We start from the raw sequence: 18,369 nt of genomic DNA, 5'->3' as shown, positions 1-18,369 counted from the left end.
TTTGGTCCCAAGTATGTATAGGTATAAGCCGAAAAGCAGATTCGATATCGGTTTTTGCAAGAAAGCAACATTGCCCAAAACGCATCATTCCCTTGATCGCATCGTCGATAGTAACGTACTGAAGACTAAAGTCGTCTTGTGAGATAGAAGAATTTATGCTGGTCATACCCGATTTCGGAAATGAAAGATGAAATATAGTGCGGAACTTTTCCGAATGCTTTTTAGGGACTAACCCGATAGGAGAAACTTGAAAATTTGGAAATGGGGGCTCGTTAAAGGGACCAGCCACGCGGCCTAGCGAAATCTCTTTAGCTAAATTGGATGAAACAATTGCAGGGTCCGCATGCGCCGTCGGTAGATTTTTGGAAAAGCGTGCCGTGCGCTGCCCATGAAGCCAATGCGCGCGCTGTATCTAAGGTTTTGGCATAAATGTGACACAAAATTAGGGTCTGGATGACCCGTAAGGGCTTTTTCTAAAGTATTACATTGATGGTGTCGGAACTAGGTTAGTGCTTTGACTTGGCAGGTCTGTGGTCAGTGTGGTGACGCTTGGAGATGCGTTGGGCTTCAGAATCATCGGCGGGCTGGGCTTAGTTGGTCGGACAAGAGTATGCTGTATGTGGGCCTCGGCATTTGCTACATGCGTGGTGGTATCGGCACGGCTGATGGGAACATCCAGATCGCCTATTATATTCGATGCAGAGACCTCGTTCGCCCCCTGAGGAAAACTGCTTTTGGGGTCCGTTGTGAAATAGAGGGTATTCCCTTCTAAGTACATCGGAAGAAACAGTGAATATCATCAACCACAGCTGTTGATCGATAATTGACCAATTGATGCATGCGTTGAGGGAAACTTTTCGGCGAAACTTATGGTCGTAAATACACCATCCCAGGCCGCGATGAGTACGAGATGCGTGGCGGATTAGACTCATGTATTGCAGCAATTCCTGGGGCCGTCCCGGGAACGAATGTGTCAAGACACTCATGTAGATCGTGAAAGCTGTAGTCCACTGTTCAATATCGGTGATTTTTGCGACGGACTGAGACGACCTTTTAACCTTAATTACCGCGTTCTCAAGCGTCAAGGTAATAGGCTCGTCGTTAGAGCCATTAGAGAAGTTTTTTGGGAGAAGCTTAGCTAAGTCAAAAAACTCACCCGATTGAATTTTGTTGTGCGATATTACGCATGAATGGTTGTATTAGTTAGAATCTTAATGTATGCAAATTACTGTACATAAGTCTAGACATGCACATTCAAAGTAATAAACAGATAGACTTCACCTCTGCTCGGAGCAGTGGTCGGAATTTAGAACAGAAAATTATAACATTGGCGACGAGGATGCCTCCCAAACCAGTGAAGAAAGCCCTTAAAGTCGAAGAATTCTTGCCGACAGATGATATACTTGAAACTTCGTCGAAATGGAAATCGTGGAAGAGAAAAGTCGAGTTACAAATGGAATATTTTGAAAAAAGACCCGAAAGACAAGCAAATGTGTTTATTAGTTCACGGTGGTGAGCACATTTTGTCTATAGATGAGAACTCTCCTGAGACAGACGGTAGAGATGTAGACGAATACATAGATCTGATTGAAAAAATCGAGAGGATATATATACCTAAGAAATCTCGCCTCCATGCTCGTTTTCGATTCAATAAAGCGAGAATAGAAGCGGGTCAAACTATATCACAATTTGAAATCGAACTACGACGCTTGGCTAAGGATTGTGAATTCCACGGCTATGACGATGAAATGATACTGGATCGACTGCTTTCGACATGCTACGACGAGAAGTTACAGGACGAAGCCCTAGCAAAAGATCGGGACTTAAAAACATTTATGAAGCATGCTACGATGAAGCAAGACATCAAAGCTCAAACAGACGACATGAAATCAGAAATAAAGGAAGAATCGTTCGAATTTGTTCGAGCCACACACGCAGGAAAACCACGTGGAAGAGCATCAAAACAGAAGATGTATTCGTTCAAAAATATTGAGAACCCAACATCAAAGAACACAAGATTCACGAAACCAACAGACGCAGAAAATCAACAAAAATGCCTCCCATGTGGATATGATGTATCACATGAGACTTGTCCAGCTATTGGCAAGAAATGTAATTCCTGTGGAAAATTGAATCATTTCAGTTCATGTTGCCGTACAAGACCGAAAGATACCCAAATATCAGGGAAGTTTCAAAGATCTATCACAAAAGATGATTCATCTGATTCTGATGCAGACATTGATATTCAAGGAGCTCGTCTCAGATTAAATGTCAGGAAAGTGAACGCTGAAAAGGATGCTAGCAACATTCTTTTGCCAGTAAACGTTTGCGGAGTTAAACTTAACATTGATCCAGATACAGGTGCGGACGTAGACCTGATATCGAAGGACGACCTTCAAAAGATATATAAACAACACCCAGATGTCGAAAAGTTAATATCTGTCCCGAAAGAAGCTATTCGAGCCTTAGGTGGGGCTAAGCTCGGAATAATCTGCGTCCTGAAATGCTCTACGCTATCAAATAAGACAGTAAAAAACCTAATCAAAGACATGCATATACGTGACAGAAAATGGGATTCATAGTCACCCATTACTTTCCGAGAAGACGTTGCTCGAACTTGGAATGTTGCAGTATAGCGCTGATGGTGAGTTCGCAGACCAAAGTGTAAAGAAAGTCGAGAAAATCGGGAATGACTCAGGCGAAAAGAAAGGAATTGCGGAAATGGAGAAGATTGTGTGTGCCCATAAAAGGTTGTTCGAAGGGATTGGAAGATTTAATTAAAGACCCTCACAACGGTGAACCGATCTTGACACATATATACATGAAACCCGAAGCAGAGCCAGTTCTTCAATCACCAAGAGTGATACCACACCACCTGAGAGAGAAAATGAAGAATAAGCTGGAGTATTTTGTGAAAGAGGGCATTATGAGCTGGACAGAACCTGGCGAACCAATTTTCTATGCAAGTCCCTTAGTGATAACTCCTAAATCAAGTGGACCTGACGCTGATGTCAGAATTACGGCCGATTTCAGGTTGGCTAATAAAGAACAGTCCCTGGCATAAGGACGGAAGATCTTGCCATGACTTTCGCGGGGTGTAAAGTATTTTCGAAGATCGATATGAACAACGGTTATCATCAGTTCGCCATAGACAAAGAGAGCAAGAAGTATCTGGTTGTCACAACACCATGGGAAACCTTAAACATAATACCCTTGCGCAAGGTTGGGTCACGAGTCAGGACGAATTTGATCGGCGGATGTGTGAAATCCTAGCTGGTATACCTCGAACGAAGAACAATCGAGATGACTGTCTTATAGGCAGTCGAGATTGGAAAGATCACAACAGCAATTTGAACAAAGTCCTATCAACACTGCAGTCGCATGGTCTTACCATTAATAGAAAGAAGTGCGAATTTGGTAAACACGAAATTGAGTTTTATGGCCATAGATTCACAGAGAATGGCCTGAAACCGTCTCGAGAGAAAGTGAAAGCTCTAAAAGAATGTGGTGAGCCTACTTCGAAGGAGGGAATCAGAAGTTTCCTTCAAATGGTCGGGTATATGTCGAGGTTTATACCGAGTTTTTCCCAGATTGCGGCACCGTTGAGGGCTCTAACCAAAGACAAAGCCCAATTCCGATGGGGACAGGAAGAGAAAGACGCTTTTCATCACCTGAAGGAAAGTTTAGAGGAAGAAACAACACTCGCATATTTCGTACCCAATCAACCTATTCGAGTACATGTCGATGCCGGAAAGAAGATTGAAGCGACCAGTAATGTTCCAGGCGGGCTGTGTGCAATATTGACACAACAAGATGACATGGGAGTGTGGAGAATGTGCCACGTTGCGAACAGAACTCTGACCGATATCGAAACGCGATATGGCCAGACGGAGTTAGAAGCTCTTGCTATTAAGTGGGCTTGTAGCTATGCATTCTATCAATATCTTGTGGGAGCTCCAAGATTTGAGATACTCACAGACTGCAAACCATTAGAACATCTATTTAACAATCCTAAATCAAGAGCACCGATAAGAATCGAAAGGCAGATTTTGGCAATCCAGGGATTGGAATACACTGTGGTCTACAATAAAGGAAAAAACAACATCGCAGATTACGGTTCTCGTCATATCACAAAGGACGAACTGATTGAGCAAACACCGAATGAATCGTTTGAGGAAGGAATAACTGCGCTGTTATTTGAACCAAACTCGGAGAGTGATCGTGTTATAATGGAAAGAGCGTATGGAGATAAGGACTACCAGACACTTAGGAGAAAAGTGGAGAATGGTTTGTGGAAATCACAAAAGAGCAACCCGAAAATATCGAAGTTTTACGGAGTCGCACCAGAGCTATCGTTGTGAAAGGACTTGTATCTACAAAGATCTTCTGGTCCCACCATTCGTTATGCACAGTGCTTTTATAGATGAAGCACACAAGATTGGGCATTCGGGTGAGAAGCGTACAGTAGACCTTTTGCGGGAAAGAATCTGGTTTCCCGGGATGACGAAGCTTGCGAAAGATGCCATCAAAAGCTGCTTAAGTTGCCAAATAACCTTTGACCGAACGCATGATGAACTTCTACGACCAACACCACTACCACCTCATGTTTGGCATACGATATCCATTGATTTTAAGGGTCCGTTGAAAGATAGAAAATACATTCTAGTGGCATACGATCTTTACAGCCGATATCCGATCGTTGGATACTGCAACTCAACATCGTTTGTGAACGTTAAGCCAGTTTTGGATTCGATCTTTGCCACCTTCGGAAAAGTGCACACAGTAAAGACAGACAACGGACCACCATTTCAGGGTCACCAATTTTACGAATATGCAGAGAAGAAAGGTTTTTATCATCGAAGAATCACACCGAGACATCCACAAGCGAACGGTGAATGTGAACGATTCATGCAAAATCTCAACAAAGCCATTCGTATTGCTAAGAAAGAGAACACTGACTACAAAGGGAAGATAAACGGAATGTTGGAAGCCTATAGAGCCACACCTCATCTTTCCACGTCAAAAAGCCCGTATGAGCTGATGTTTGGAAGAAAGATGAACTTGAACATTTTCCCGACGATGAAGAGAAGAGTGAAAGATGAAGTTATAAGAAATCGTGATAAACGACACAAAGAGAAAGCGAAGATATATTATGACAGAAAAAAGAACGTCAAGAAATCACACATTAGAGTGGGTGATCGAGTATTGATGAAAGACAAAAGAACTGATCGATTAAGACCCGAAGTAGGGGTTGTGATTGAATTAACTGAATATTCTGCTACCGTGTTGTTTGGAAATGGAAGAATATATAAGAGAGACAAATCACATATTAAAGTCGTTAACAAAGCTGTAATTCCACCCACGAAGAAAAGTGACAGTGTTAAGCAACCGAAACGATACGAGTTATATGATTCCAATGAAAGTGATGTAGAAGAGACAAACCGTGAACAAATTACCTTAAGTACGAGATCCGGTCGACAAATTAAGAAACCAGAACGATTTGGAGAGTGGACTGTGTAGCTGAGTATTAGAGAACTATTTATAATTATATCTATCGGTAGAACTGTACAAATATTTAACTCACGTAATTAATTGTTTTGAAAAAAGAGAAAAAAAACAAACAAAAAAACATTTATTAGGATCAAAGAAACATTGCCACCGTATATAACTAATAGAAGTTTGGTGATTACTAAAAAAAGGTGGAGAAAGATGTTGTGCGATATTACGCATGAATGGTTGTATTAGTTAGAATCTTAATGTATGCAAATTACTGTACATAAGCCTAGACACATTCAAAGTAATAAACAGATAGACTTCACCTCTGCTCGGAGCAGTGGTCGGCATTTAGAACAGAAAATTATAACAAATTTGTCTCACGTATGCTGCGGGAACATCGTGGAATCCGTGGCTGTATGGCACTTGAGGTGACGTCGCGGTAGGAACAACCGAGTTTACAAAAATTTGCGGCTACGGATTGCGCAGGAGCGTCATCAACGATGGCCTCATCTACGCTGTGGGTGACGGGACCAGAGTTCTGCATGGATGCCACAGCAGCTTTAGCAGCGGTTGTCGCGATCTGTTCAGCCGATTTGTCGAGGATGGCCTGAATTTGCGCTAACTGAGCGTCGTTGAAAGCGTTCGCTGTCGCTGTCTGTCAAGAATTATCCGGGGAAGTTGCAGGGACCAACTCTGACTCAGGAGAGCTCGAGGAAGTGTGACGCTGTAGTCGGTGAATCAGCGTGTTTCGCCGTCCGTTATTAGGTAAACCTTGTTCGGCGCAAAGTTCTCGAAGAGCCGTTAAACTGATCTCGCTCGGTGGCTGATGTAGTTGGCGTTGTGTTGCTCAACTACGTGCGGCTCGAGGCTTGATAAAAATTTTATTTATTTTTTTTTCGATTTGACGTAAATAATACCTTTTAATTTTGCGAACTGTGTCTTTGAGCAAAGCGATTTCCCAAGTGAGAAGATTGAGCTTGTGCATGCTGCTTATGCGTGACCCTCTGAAATGTTATTGGTTGTTTTTACGCGCCAAATGGAAAAGGAGTTTAATTGGTTGGATTGAGCAGGTCAAATGATGTTCGCGTGTGATGCAATATTGGATCTACTAATGCATTGGAGCGCCGGTTTGACGCATGTCTGACATGCCGCCCGCAAACATATGTTTTTTGCCAAAGCCGAAGACACACCTTTATATGAACGTTTCCTCATTAACTTTATTTTAATATTGATATACTAAAATAGCTCGAAGTACTAGGATTCGTTTTGTGGACCAAAGTTGGCAAAATAGGTTAGCAAACTGGAAAATCTAAAATCTACTACCCCTGGAATATATGCAGACGACACTCAAATCTTTGCGTCGTCGGATAACTTTGATAAATTAGTAGATATGTTGAATTCTGATTTAAAAAATATCAGTAAATGGCTTAGTGATAATAAATTGCAAGATCATACTACCAAAACTAAACTTTTGTTTGTAGGCTCTTCGTATAACATTCAAAATAAACTAGGAAATAAGTCAGTGATCTTTGGAAATGTACCAGTAACCCGTTATAGATCTTTTAAATGTTTGGGCGTCGAGATTGATGAACAACTTAATTGGGAAGCCCATATAAATGCAATAAGCAGAAAGGTAGGCGCGGGAATAGGTGTAATGAGACGAGTTAAACCCTTTGTTCCTGAAGAAACCATGCACACCATTTACAAAGCTTTAATTCAACCATACTTTGACTATTGTTCCCCTCTTTGGGACAATTGCGGTCTATTATTGAAAGAAAAGTTGCAAAAATTTCAAAATAGGGCTGCTCGGGTGTTAACGGGGGCAGACTACAATACAAGCTCCTCTGAACTCCTGGAGCAGCTTAGATGGAAAAATCTCGAAACTAAATATAAAACTAACAAAGCAGTTCTCGTTTATAATATCCTAAATAACGGTACTGCTCCGTGCCTTCGCAAATCCTTTTCTGAGCGTAGTGTAATTGAAAATGGTTATAACCTGAGACATTACGATACTGATCTATCAATCCCGAGACCTAAGAAAGAGTTTCTCAAAAGAAGTTTTAAATATAGAGGAGCTGTATTATGGAATAGTCTTTCGCGTGAAGCTAAGTCTGCTCAATCGATTCATTGTTTCAAGAGGCTCATAAATTCAAGTAGTTAATTCTGCATATTATATAATATAGTTTATATTTGTATAGTGTAATTAAGTAGACGCTCATAATGTAATTAAGTAGACGCCCTCCGTGGAAATCAGTGGTAACTGACGGGGCTAGTGTCTGTAAATAAAATTTTTAATAATTAATAATAATAATCAGAGAGGCCAGATAATCGAAATCAAATCTGGGAGATCCAAGAGCTACCGCTTCAAAGGAAGATGAAAAGAAAGTATAAGGAAAACCAGTGGCTGTCCTTAATCAATATTGTTATATCAATGCAACAAAAATCATATCGACCTAACTCAATCTTCCGAGCCCCACTGTAGCTATTTATAGATCCTCCGATCGGGAAATTCACCGAAATATTTTCCCGAGACAGTGCTGACTTTTCGCTCGCAGAACACGACGCGCACAACTATAATGTTATCTTTCGTTTTGCTTTCATTCTTTCCATTTTTAACCTTTTGAGCCTTTCCCGCATGTCACGTGCGCGGAACAGCTAAAGTTATGTCACGTGCGCGGAACAGCTAAAGTTATGTCACGTGCGCGGAACAGCTAAATTTATGTCACGTGCGCGGAACAGCCAAAGTTATGTCACATGGGCGGAACAGCTAAAGTTATGTCACTTGCGCGGAACAGCTAAAGTTATGTCACGTGCGCGGAGAAGCTAAAGTTATGTCACGTGCGCGGAAAGCTAAAGTTATGTCACGTGTGCGGAAAAGCTAATGTTATGTCACGTGCGCGGAAAGCTAAAGTTATGTCACGTGCGCGGAACAGCTAAAGTTATGTCACGTGCGCGGAACAGCTAAAGTTATGTGACGTGCGCGGAAAAGCTAAAGTTATCTCACGTGCTCGGAACAGTGCGCGGAACAGCTGAAGTTATGTCACGTGCGCGGAACAGCTAGAGTTATGTCAAGTGCGCGGAACAGCTAAAGTTATGTCACGTGCGCGGAACAGCTAAAGTTATGTCACGTGCGCGGAACAGCTAAAGTTATGTCAGGTGCGCGGAACAGCTAAAGTTTTTCTTCGTTTTGTTTTTCACGCGTGATTACAAATTTGTAATCACAAGTTTGATTTCACACCAAAATTGCACAACACGAAGTGCAATTTCCACTTTCTTACATTCATTTTGAAATCATACAAAAAATTAGACAAATTCAAAACGATTTATTGGCGGAAAGAACCGTAAACGGTTGTAAAATGTGAGTAATTTTCATCTATTTTTGTCAAGTGCGATTTCGGAATTAACCACACTATTTTTAACCAATCAGATTGCAAGAAACTCCATTGATATCAAAATGAATATAATAAAGTGGAAAATTCATCAATAAATTCCTTTTAAATAATATAATTATCCTGGACATAAAATCTTGCAACTTATTTCCATCAGATATTCCTTATCGGAAGCCGTTGGATAGCGGTTATAACAAGCCAGCACCGTTCATCGCTTCACCAAACAAAATGTCTTCTTGGAGTTTTGTAGTTTGTCTTCGAGATGTTTTTATACTTACATTGCGTGAATTTATCGATTTTGAAAGTGATTTTCCAGACTTGAATGCTGGCAGCAAAAAGCAGGGCATGAAAGATGCGGAGCCACAAAATGTTACCGTTAGAGAGTCAAAAACTGAATTACTTCATTCTATCTCCGAGACGAAAGCGTTGTTCTCAGAAGCTGTCAAATCACTAGATTTGTTTGGGAATTATATACAACGACCTGGTGAGAAAACTGCTAAACGCCTGAAACTTTCACTCGATCGTCGAAAAGAAGGTCTTGAAACGGAACAACATTCGTCAGATAAAATACATGAGTTCGTAGACATCTTTCGTACCTTTTTTATTAAAAAGCATTCTGATAGCTTGGAATATAAAGACAAGAAAGGTTGTAATTCGGAGAAAAAAATTGCGAATTGGACGAATGGAAATATGGAATATGATTTGAGAGTTGAATCTCAACCACGTAGTATTTCACCTGATGGAAACAAAATTCATCATGCATTAAATCGTGACAACGACGAGAATGATTTTAGGAACACAAATATGAATGAAATTGGGAGAAATAATGAAAAAGTTAGTATTACTGGCATGCAAAATAATAAAGAAAACGATGAACTAAAGTTCAGCTCTGCTGAATTAAAACAACCCCGAAAAATCATATCAACCCTGGCGGAGAATTCAAAAATAAGTAAGAAGGATAAATACAACAAGAGCCACGAGCACAAGCTCAATGCAGGTTCTAGTATGAATGGTGAAGCTTTATATTTCACCACTGATGCAAAGCACAAAGAAGACGCAATCGACAGTGGAATGAACAGTGAGTGTTCAAGTGAGGAAACATTGAAAGAAAAGGCGTCGATATCAACAAAGGAGTTGATGGAAGAAAATAATATTCTGAAAGAAAAAATAAGATCATTGAAAATTGAGCATGAAGAACTTTTATTAGAGTTCGGCGAATGTGGCTTTCGCAAGAAAACGAGAGAAAAGGAAGAAAGAAAATCTGAGCTCTTCCAACAGACGAGTCTTTCTACTTTACCAGAAGCTAAACCATCTGCCGCGAACGAGCCAGGCACAGCTAGGGAGGGCAAAAAGACAGGCCATCAAGCAGCATCTACAAGTGAGGATTGTTCCCAAATGAATCCATTCCTCTCCTGTGCAATTGCTTCTGGTGGAAAGCTTGTCCAAACAACTGATCAACAGTTGCAAAGAAATGGTGGGAAAAAAGAAGTTGTGCCGGGAGAAAAAGGGGAAGACGAATCTCATGTAGACCTGAGTTCTTTGACGGGAACCAACGTGAGTTGTGTCGAGAAGGATATGCTAACAATGCAGAGTTCATCGAAAGAGAAGACAAGCAGCGGAGAGGAATTAAATGAATCTGGAGAAGGCGCCAATCCGGCTAGTGCCATGGCACCAACAGAAAGCGATGGAAATAATGATGATAGTTTGATCGAGCAGAGCTACGAAACCTTGCCATACTCAATCCAACAGGATTATTCGAATGCTCCCGAACACATCAGCCTGAAACACATACCTCCAACATCAGTGGCAGCAAGTTTGTACAACAATTACATGTTCTTGTTATTATCCCTGGCCCAAAATCTTCTTTCATCTGATTTTGTTAAGCTGAAAGTTTGGGCTGCTGAGAGATTCTCAATTGTTAACTCTCCAAATGCTACTCATATTCTCATCCAACTTGATCAAAAAGGATTCATCCATGCATCAGATTTAAGTCAACTTCGTGATTTCTTTGAATCCATTTTGAGAATTGATCTCGTGTGTGTTATCGATGCGTTTCTTCTTGGTGATTATAGTTTATTTCGTGAAATTACAGCCTCTAAGAAACTCGACGTGAATAGATCACAAGCCCAACAGAATACTGCGCATTCACGCTACCAAAATCTCTTGAGTTCTATTCTTAATCCTAGTACAAGTGGCGAGGGAAATGTGCGAACATCAACAGGATCAGAAAGCGGAAATGAGTCAAGACGCCCTATAACACATCAAGCAGCTACAGGAAATTTCTCGAATACAAGCTCGCTTCTTGCGAGATTTCCTGATGAGAGTCAAACATTAAAAAATGGTGAAAAAAATCTTCCTGCGCCTGGCTCAGGTCCCCCAGCTAGAGTGACTGATGCGGAGGTTGCGGATGGTTCTGTTTCAAGTAAGTATGCTTTTATTTGTACAAAGTTAGACCTTTTTGCAAGAGTTTGATTTGATGCTGTGATATATCTTATAGGTGTCGACACTCTGAACATGCGGAAATGCATGCAATATAATCCGTATATAATCCGTAGTAATGGTATATGCATGGTTACATGGTTACACGTTCTGATTTTTGAAATTTGAATGTTTACTTCAAAAACAGGCGAGAGCAGAACAGCAACAAGTAGTTCTATGAGAAGAACAAATTATTTGGAAACCAACGAAACAAGACGTACAGCATTACCTGTAAGGGATCATGGCTCAAAACTTTCGAAATTCCAACGTCCCAATTCAGCCCTAAATGTCCAGTCCTCTGGCACTTCTCGGAATAATGTAATGTTACAGGACGATAATTGGTTATGCAGCCATTACAAAAGACATTGCTACGTAAAATTTGAATGTTGTGACAAATTCTGGCCATGTCATCGTTGTCATAACAACCAAAGCTCATGCGGCAGACGAAAGTTGAAATCGCGCGACACAGAGTTGTTGAAGTGCGTATACTGTGATAAAGTGCAACAGGTAATTCAAATTCTCTTCTAATGAAGGTTCCACCCCAAACGGATTTCCAAATTTCAAAATTTTTTTCATTTTTGTTTTAGTTCGGTCAATTTTGCTGCGAGTGTGGAGCTAATTTTGCAAACTATTACTGTGGTTTGTGCAAACATTTAACTGGGAAAGACGACATCCGTATCATTGCGAAAAATGTGGAATTTGTAGGTATGCTTTGTACTGATGTACATTCAGAGTGCTTTGAGGGTTTTTCAGTACTTTCCTGGGCATAGCTATTATTAATAAGCCTTGCAATGTTTATATATGAAGGTTACCAAAGTATTCTAATATATTTACCTGAACATTTTTGGCGACTAAACAAGAAACAGGACACATAGGAAGCACTGAACGATCAATTCAAACGTATATTTTAGTTAAAAATGAAATCGTTCAGTTGTATTAGTAATTATCACGCACTTTGATCCAATCCTCAGACCTTATAATTGTCGGATTACAGCTCTAAGGAACATAGAAGATATTCAGTTTGACAAAGTACCTTTTCAGCATATCTTTTCTATACCGCTAAGTTTATTGGCTAAGTTTAAGAGGTTTTGTAAGCGATTATTCCTATGTAAACATGAATAATTATGTGAACAGCTACCCCTACCTTATTAGCCTGTTTAACTACGGCCCTGCTCAATGTAAGTCGTTCATTTATCTTAGAAACAACTGCAAAAAAACCCTAACCTAAATTTTAGACAAGCTAAAATTCTTGATCATGCGCCTGTGGGAAATACAATAAATACCTTCAGAAAATACTCATACTCCTCCACTCTATGTTGTGTTTCAGAATTCATGGTGATCGTTCTTTTCATTGCGATGTCTGTGGTGTTTGTTTGGATGTTCAACTTCGAGACAATCACAGATGTCGTGCAGGATCTGCTCATGATGAATGCTGCATTTGTTTGGAGGTAAAAGGAAATGCATTGTGCCCTGCATAGTTGAATCGTACGTTGTTAAAGGTAGAAAATGTAATATTTTTCTTCCAGGATGCCTTCACAGGGTGTCAAATTCTCCCCTGTTCGCATAAGGTCCACAAAGAATGTGCAACACAAATGATTCGCAGCGGAATGTGAGTATACTTTGTAGTTTAACCAGTCAACTGTGGTGGACGAGGGACGATAATTCGGTGCACATATTCAAATATATTCATGTTGTGCAAGATTAATTTCTTTTCAAATTGATTGCCTAGCTTTACCGATCTGTTAACATGAATATGCCCCCCCCCAATTATCATCTGTCGTACGCCACTGCCAGTCAAAGCATTACAGACATCTTCTCCCCCACCACATCCCTTAATCAATATAGAGTGCTCTCCTATATTGTGTCTTCTTTACAAAGCATTTATGGTAAAATAAACATTGTTTTGGAGGCGAGCGCAGGCCAATAGGTTTCGTCTCATCGGGTATAATGTTAATTAAAGGCGACAGAATAATTAGAATGTAGTCGATGGGTTGGTCAGGAAAATTGGCGTAGCCAGCCTGATGATTTTGTATTTAGAAATTTGTTGTTTTCGCAGTCAATCAATCACAGTTCTCCCCCGCTGAAAGCAGTAAAAATGATTCGGTAATCTGAAAAGACCAATCATTTCGAACTGACAATATTCCCCCGCCTAAGTCATCATTACTGACATTGTCAAAGTTATTATATATCATATTTATATTTCACACATTTTGTTTTCCAGATAAGCTGAACGAAATCATGTTTCATAGTTATAAATTCACTTCTATTGTGGGTTCCCAAACAGAACGCGATATTTTGGTCCACAATTTTCCTAAAGGATACAATTTATTAACACTTGAACCCTCGTTTCATTCTTACAGCACTCGATGTCCCATCTGCCGCGAGAGCTTCGCTCACAAACTTGAACGACGACCGGCAGATTCGGAAAAGCGTTCTGGCTTTGGAAAATAACCACGATTTCTCCTACGATTTTTGCTGTGAATTTATTTGCGATTTTCTGCTTTTGAAAGATGTGAACGAGTAAATGAGTTACGGATGTTCAAATAAGAACTCTTATACATCACTGCATTGCAAACTTATAACTCATTCATATCTACCAAAAGAAGACCATCGCACTTAAATCCGCAAGAGATATTGAAAGTGTAAACCGGCGTAAAAGAATGGCCAAGTTCAGACGACTTTCATAGGCATGTGCATCAGTCAAGTTTGTCTAATAGTATGCCCTTGAATTTCCAAGTAACGAGGCCAGTTATTTTGTAAGTACACCTACGATTTTATTTTTATTATTAGGTAAATAGAACCGCACTGAATAATTCATGTTACTCAAAATTATATGTATAAGTACATCTGTAAAATCTTGATAAATGTTTACAAAGCTAAGTTTAACAGTTTCTTACGGATTTGCATTAACTTCGTTGGAATTCGTTCAAATCGTTTAAAACGAAAATTCGTTGAAAAAAGACCTGTGGACAAGGAATTTAGTAGAGGATTTGTATTTTCTATTGGGATAAAGCCCATGCATATCAGACGTCGAATTTCCATGGGCCCGTTTATACACTTGCAATTTTTGCTGCGATTTTCTTCTGATAGATGTGAACCATTAATAAGTTACGAATGCTCTGAGGTGTACGAGCTCTTATTTGAACATGCTTAACTAATTCACTCGTTCATATCTATCGCAAGCAAAAAATGGCGAGTGTAAACCGGCCTTTACGCTAGCGTATATAAGTGAAAATCTAACTGACGGAACCGTATTGACGATTTGATCTAATTTTACTCGACGTGAGTGATTTGAATCCATTGTGTCATGTGAGTATAAAATTAAATAGATATAGCGTGAAGTAGTTTAGTGGTTTGAGTTAATTGCGTTATTACAAAATTATATTTTGAAGAAGTTTCGTAGTTCAAGTTAAGTATATATGATTATTATAACAATACCTTTAAATAAGTGCATGGTTCATTATAGAATTACTATTCTCTGTAAATACAGTCGAATAGACGACTTAGGTTCCTAATTAGAACTGTTAATTGTTTACAGGTACTCTGACTTTATGAATACATTGAAAATAAAATAATTCTTGTGTTAAGGCACTTTTTAGAATGATTTTACTGAAAAAAAGGAATTCACGTTTGATCCAAACATGAACTCATCAAAGCAGGCGTTCAACCACTGGCTGGGCTTTTGTATAAACGAAATTTGTATCTTTGACATAATTGTATAGATTGACATTAATTAGAGCTTGCACCTGCATGCAGCATCAATCATGATCGTGATAGTTAAACTTGCATGGCAACAACATATGATTAGTGATCCGGAAATGGAACTTCTGATATAAAACAAGGCTCAGTTATAACGTTTTGTCAATTCTGCTAATCCGAGTCGTATCTGAACAATCTTCCGCGTCAACAACACGTTTAAAATATAGGAAGAATAAAATATGAGAGAACTAAATGCATGAGAAAAGTAAATAGATTAATTACCGGTTGGTCGTTCCGTATAGGAATAATAATAATTTTTTCTTGGCAGTTCGAAATAATAATTTGCGTTTTCCTGCAATCTGTTTGGCTCCGAGAGCGGTCGCGTATGAGGCCGTACGGACCGCGCGAAATTTAAATCCTCAGCGATGACAGTGAATATCGAACTTTTTTGACGTTTTCCTGCTTTATAATAAACTAATTTATACATCTTAAAAACGAATTTGTTCTCTTGATTTTTGAATATTGCTTAAATATAATTGTATTCGTTTTATTCGCGCTTGAAATGAACTTGTCATGATCAATCTTCCTTACTTGGCGTCAATTCCCTCAGGTCTTGGGGAGAATTAAATGAAAAAAGTAAATAGATTATTTAAAGTTTGGTCGATGCATATAGGGAAATATTTCCCTCGGTCACGAAAACGTCCCTCGGCGTTTGCTCTCGCGAAAATTTCGGTAAATAGCATATATATAAATATATACACCCATTTGCAAAAACGTTGGCCGCTGATAGATAGATAGATAGATACTCGAAGTCTAATTAGAATTGCATATGATTACATTTGCATAGGATTTCAATCATATTACACCACATATGCAATTTTAATTAGATTCCGGGTATCTATCTATATATCTATCTGCGGCCAACGTTTTTGCAAATGGGTGTATATATATATATATATATTATTATATAATATATATATATATATATATATATATATTATATATATAATTTATAATATATATTATATATATATATAATATATATATATAATATTTATATATATATGTAATTATTATATTATTACATACAAGCTTTAGATTTCAACCTACGGTGTTTGTGAGAAAAACGCGTGTATATAAGTAATTAAAGCATTATAATTTATGCAAATTTTCAAACTTTTTAGAGGCATAATACTAGCTATTATAAACGATAAGTTGAATAGATTTTAATTTGACACAAAGATCGTTATAATAAATAATATATCGCATACCGAATTTGTACGAGATGATCATGTATAATTCAGTTATACTGATAGATGTATTTGTATAGTTGTAAAATTATGATTCGTCAGTTTTTTAAAACAACGAGCCACGCACTCATGCAGCCGTTGACGACAATGTGTATACCTGCATATGCCTTTTAATATTCTGCATAACAATTATAACACAAGCAATTTACGACACGTTTTAAATGAAGGCTCCCTGGAGAAGAGAAACTCCCCTTCTGTGCTTATATTGTTAATTTTCAGTTGATATAAATTAATGATTCGAGACCTTTCTTGACGTTGATAATCCAATCTTGTATTGTCTTATAAACGAGCGATGTTATTCCAATCTTGTATTTTATTGCAATTTTTTTTGTTTATTGCATCAGAGAATCCTGCAATGTTTCAAGGTAAGTCAAAGCGTAACTATGATATTATATGCATGCAGTGCATCTACTAATTCGTTTGTACATTTGTTGCTCAATTCTTAATTCGTTGCTGAATTGCTGGCAATCCTTGTAGCTACACGCGGTATTAAAATATACAAAAACGCCTCATAAAAAAATATCAGTTAATTTTTAAACAGCGAATTCAACGTTTCATTATATATTAAAGTGAAAAGTTTTTGTGGTATGACAGCTATCAAAAGCCTCACAAGATCTAATTCAGCTCGTTCAGATATTCGAATTAAATATCTCGCATTTTAAACCTCGCAAATGCTTTTTAAATTCTATGTAAGACAGAAAGAAAAACGCGTGAAATGTCTGTCGAGGTTAATAATCGTATTTGGTTTAGATGGGTCCTTTAACAACGTTACTTCCCTAAATTGTAGAGAAGCAAATAATTAATGGTGGCAAATAATGGTGGAAGAAAAAATATAGGGCGTACATGTACTGATGTTGCAGTTAATGAAACTGTAAAACTGCTGCATTACCCTAAGACCCCATTGACGATTCTTCGTTTGCAATTTTGGGCAAATTACACTAGATAATTTTTTCTAAATTTATGTATCTTCAGCGTATATAAACGAAAATACTCTACGAAGACCTATAGATCTTTTTGTCTTTCTCGTAGTCCTATTTACTATAGAGTTATAATTATTTTAGTCTTTCGTCTTGTCTTATTCGTAGGGGTGTCTCGCATAAAAGAAAATGTCATTGCTCAATTCTCTGAGAGCAACAGTATATTTTGTGAGCTTCAGTGCGCTGTACACCGCTTTTGTGTCGCATATAATTACAAGAAGAAAGTTGATGAAAAAGAGTTGAATTGTCAGCTAACTAACACAACAGAGCATAAATTTGACGAGGATAAAGTTGCCAAGGAAGAGCAAGAGTGGACGTTCTACGAGATTAACGTGGACAGAAGTCACTTTGTGAGAATTTTGACATTATTATCTGTCGACCCGCGTAGAAGTATTAAAAGTTTAGACGAATTCATTTTTGATTGGTGTTGCATATATGATAAATTATATGAATTTTTTGAAGGAATTCACTTTGGCCAAAAAGAATAAACAATTTTAGATCTCTAGACGGTTCTCGTATTGCTCATACAAGCGCGTGCCAATTCTCATGTTTTTCATTGAGTAAATGCATAAAAATAATTTCTAATCAATATTCCTTTTCGCACTCAGGAAGTAAACAATTTCCCCTCAGCTTATAATACAATTATATATGTAAATATTCGACATTATTTTTATTTCAAATTTCTGAGGCAACCTGCAGGAAAGAAGTGAATGAATGTCATAATGGCGGCGCCATGATTTGGGGTCCGAAAAAGAAGTTCACCTGTAAATGTTTAAAGTGTTATAATAGTAAACGGTATATATTTCAATAACAACTCGTTTTAAAAATCTTGACAACCGCTTTCCAGTAGTGAGCCGTAAGTTTAATTTCGACATTCTTGCTGAAATATCAGGGCAAATGCATGTCTAAGCTCATAGATAATGGTCATTAATAATGTATGTTCTAATGAGTTTTGACATTATGCCGTTTTTTTTGAACCCTTACGGCGAGTCAAAGCATAAGCAGCAGAAATATGCAGCG

General features: G+C 38.5%; 2 protein-coding genes and 1 pseudogene across 2 annotated transcripts; all 3 read left to right on the top strand.

Annotated features, from left to right (window-relative positions):
- The first annotated feature begins 4,500 nt into the window (after positions 1-4,500).
- Positions 4,501-5,520, top strand: LOC114534396 (uncharacterized protein K02A2.6-like). The gene has a single exon (XM_028555833.1). The coding sequence runs from the start codon at positions 4,501-4,503 to the stop codon at positions 5,518-5,520; it is 1,020 nt and encodes a 339-aa protein (XP_028411634.1).
- A 2,160-nt stretch (positions 5,521-7,680) lies between these two features.
- Positions 7,681-12,976, top strand: LOC114534398 (annotated as a pseudogene).
- Positions 12,977-16,551: 3,575 nt separating this feature from the next.
- On the top strand, positions 16,552-18,160 carry LOC114534395. Its single transcript, XM_028555832.1, has 3 exons — positions 16,552-16,737; positions 17,458-17,699; positions 18,038-18,160. Exons 1-3 carry the CDS (start codon positions 16,665-16,667, stop codon positions 18,158-18,160), a joined length of 438 nt encoding a protein of 145 aa, XP_028411633.1. The 5' UTR covers positions 16,552-16,664.
- Positions 18,161-18,369: the final 209 nt, after the last annotated feature.

Source organism: Dendronephthya gigantea, unplaced genomic scaffold, assembly GCF_004324835.1.
Source record: "Dendronephthya gigantea isolate DGI-Jeju-01 unplaced genomic scaffold, DenGig_1.0 000099F, whole genome shotgun sequence".
In the NCBI taxonomy this organism is placed as follows: Eukaryota; Metazoa; Cnidaria; class Anthozoa; order Malacalcyonacea; family Nephtheidae; genus Dendronephthya; species Dendronephthya gigantea.
The sequence above is the reverse complement of the archived record's forward strand: the minus strand, read 5'-3'. Positions and strand labels throughout refer to the sequence as shown.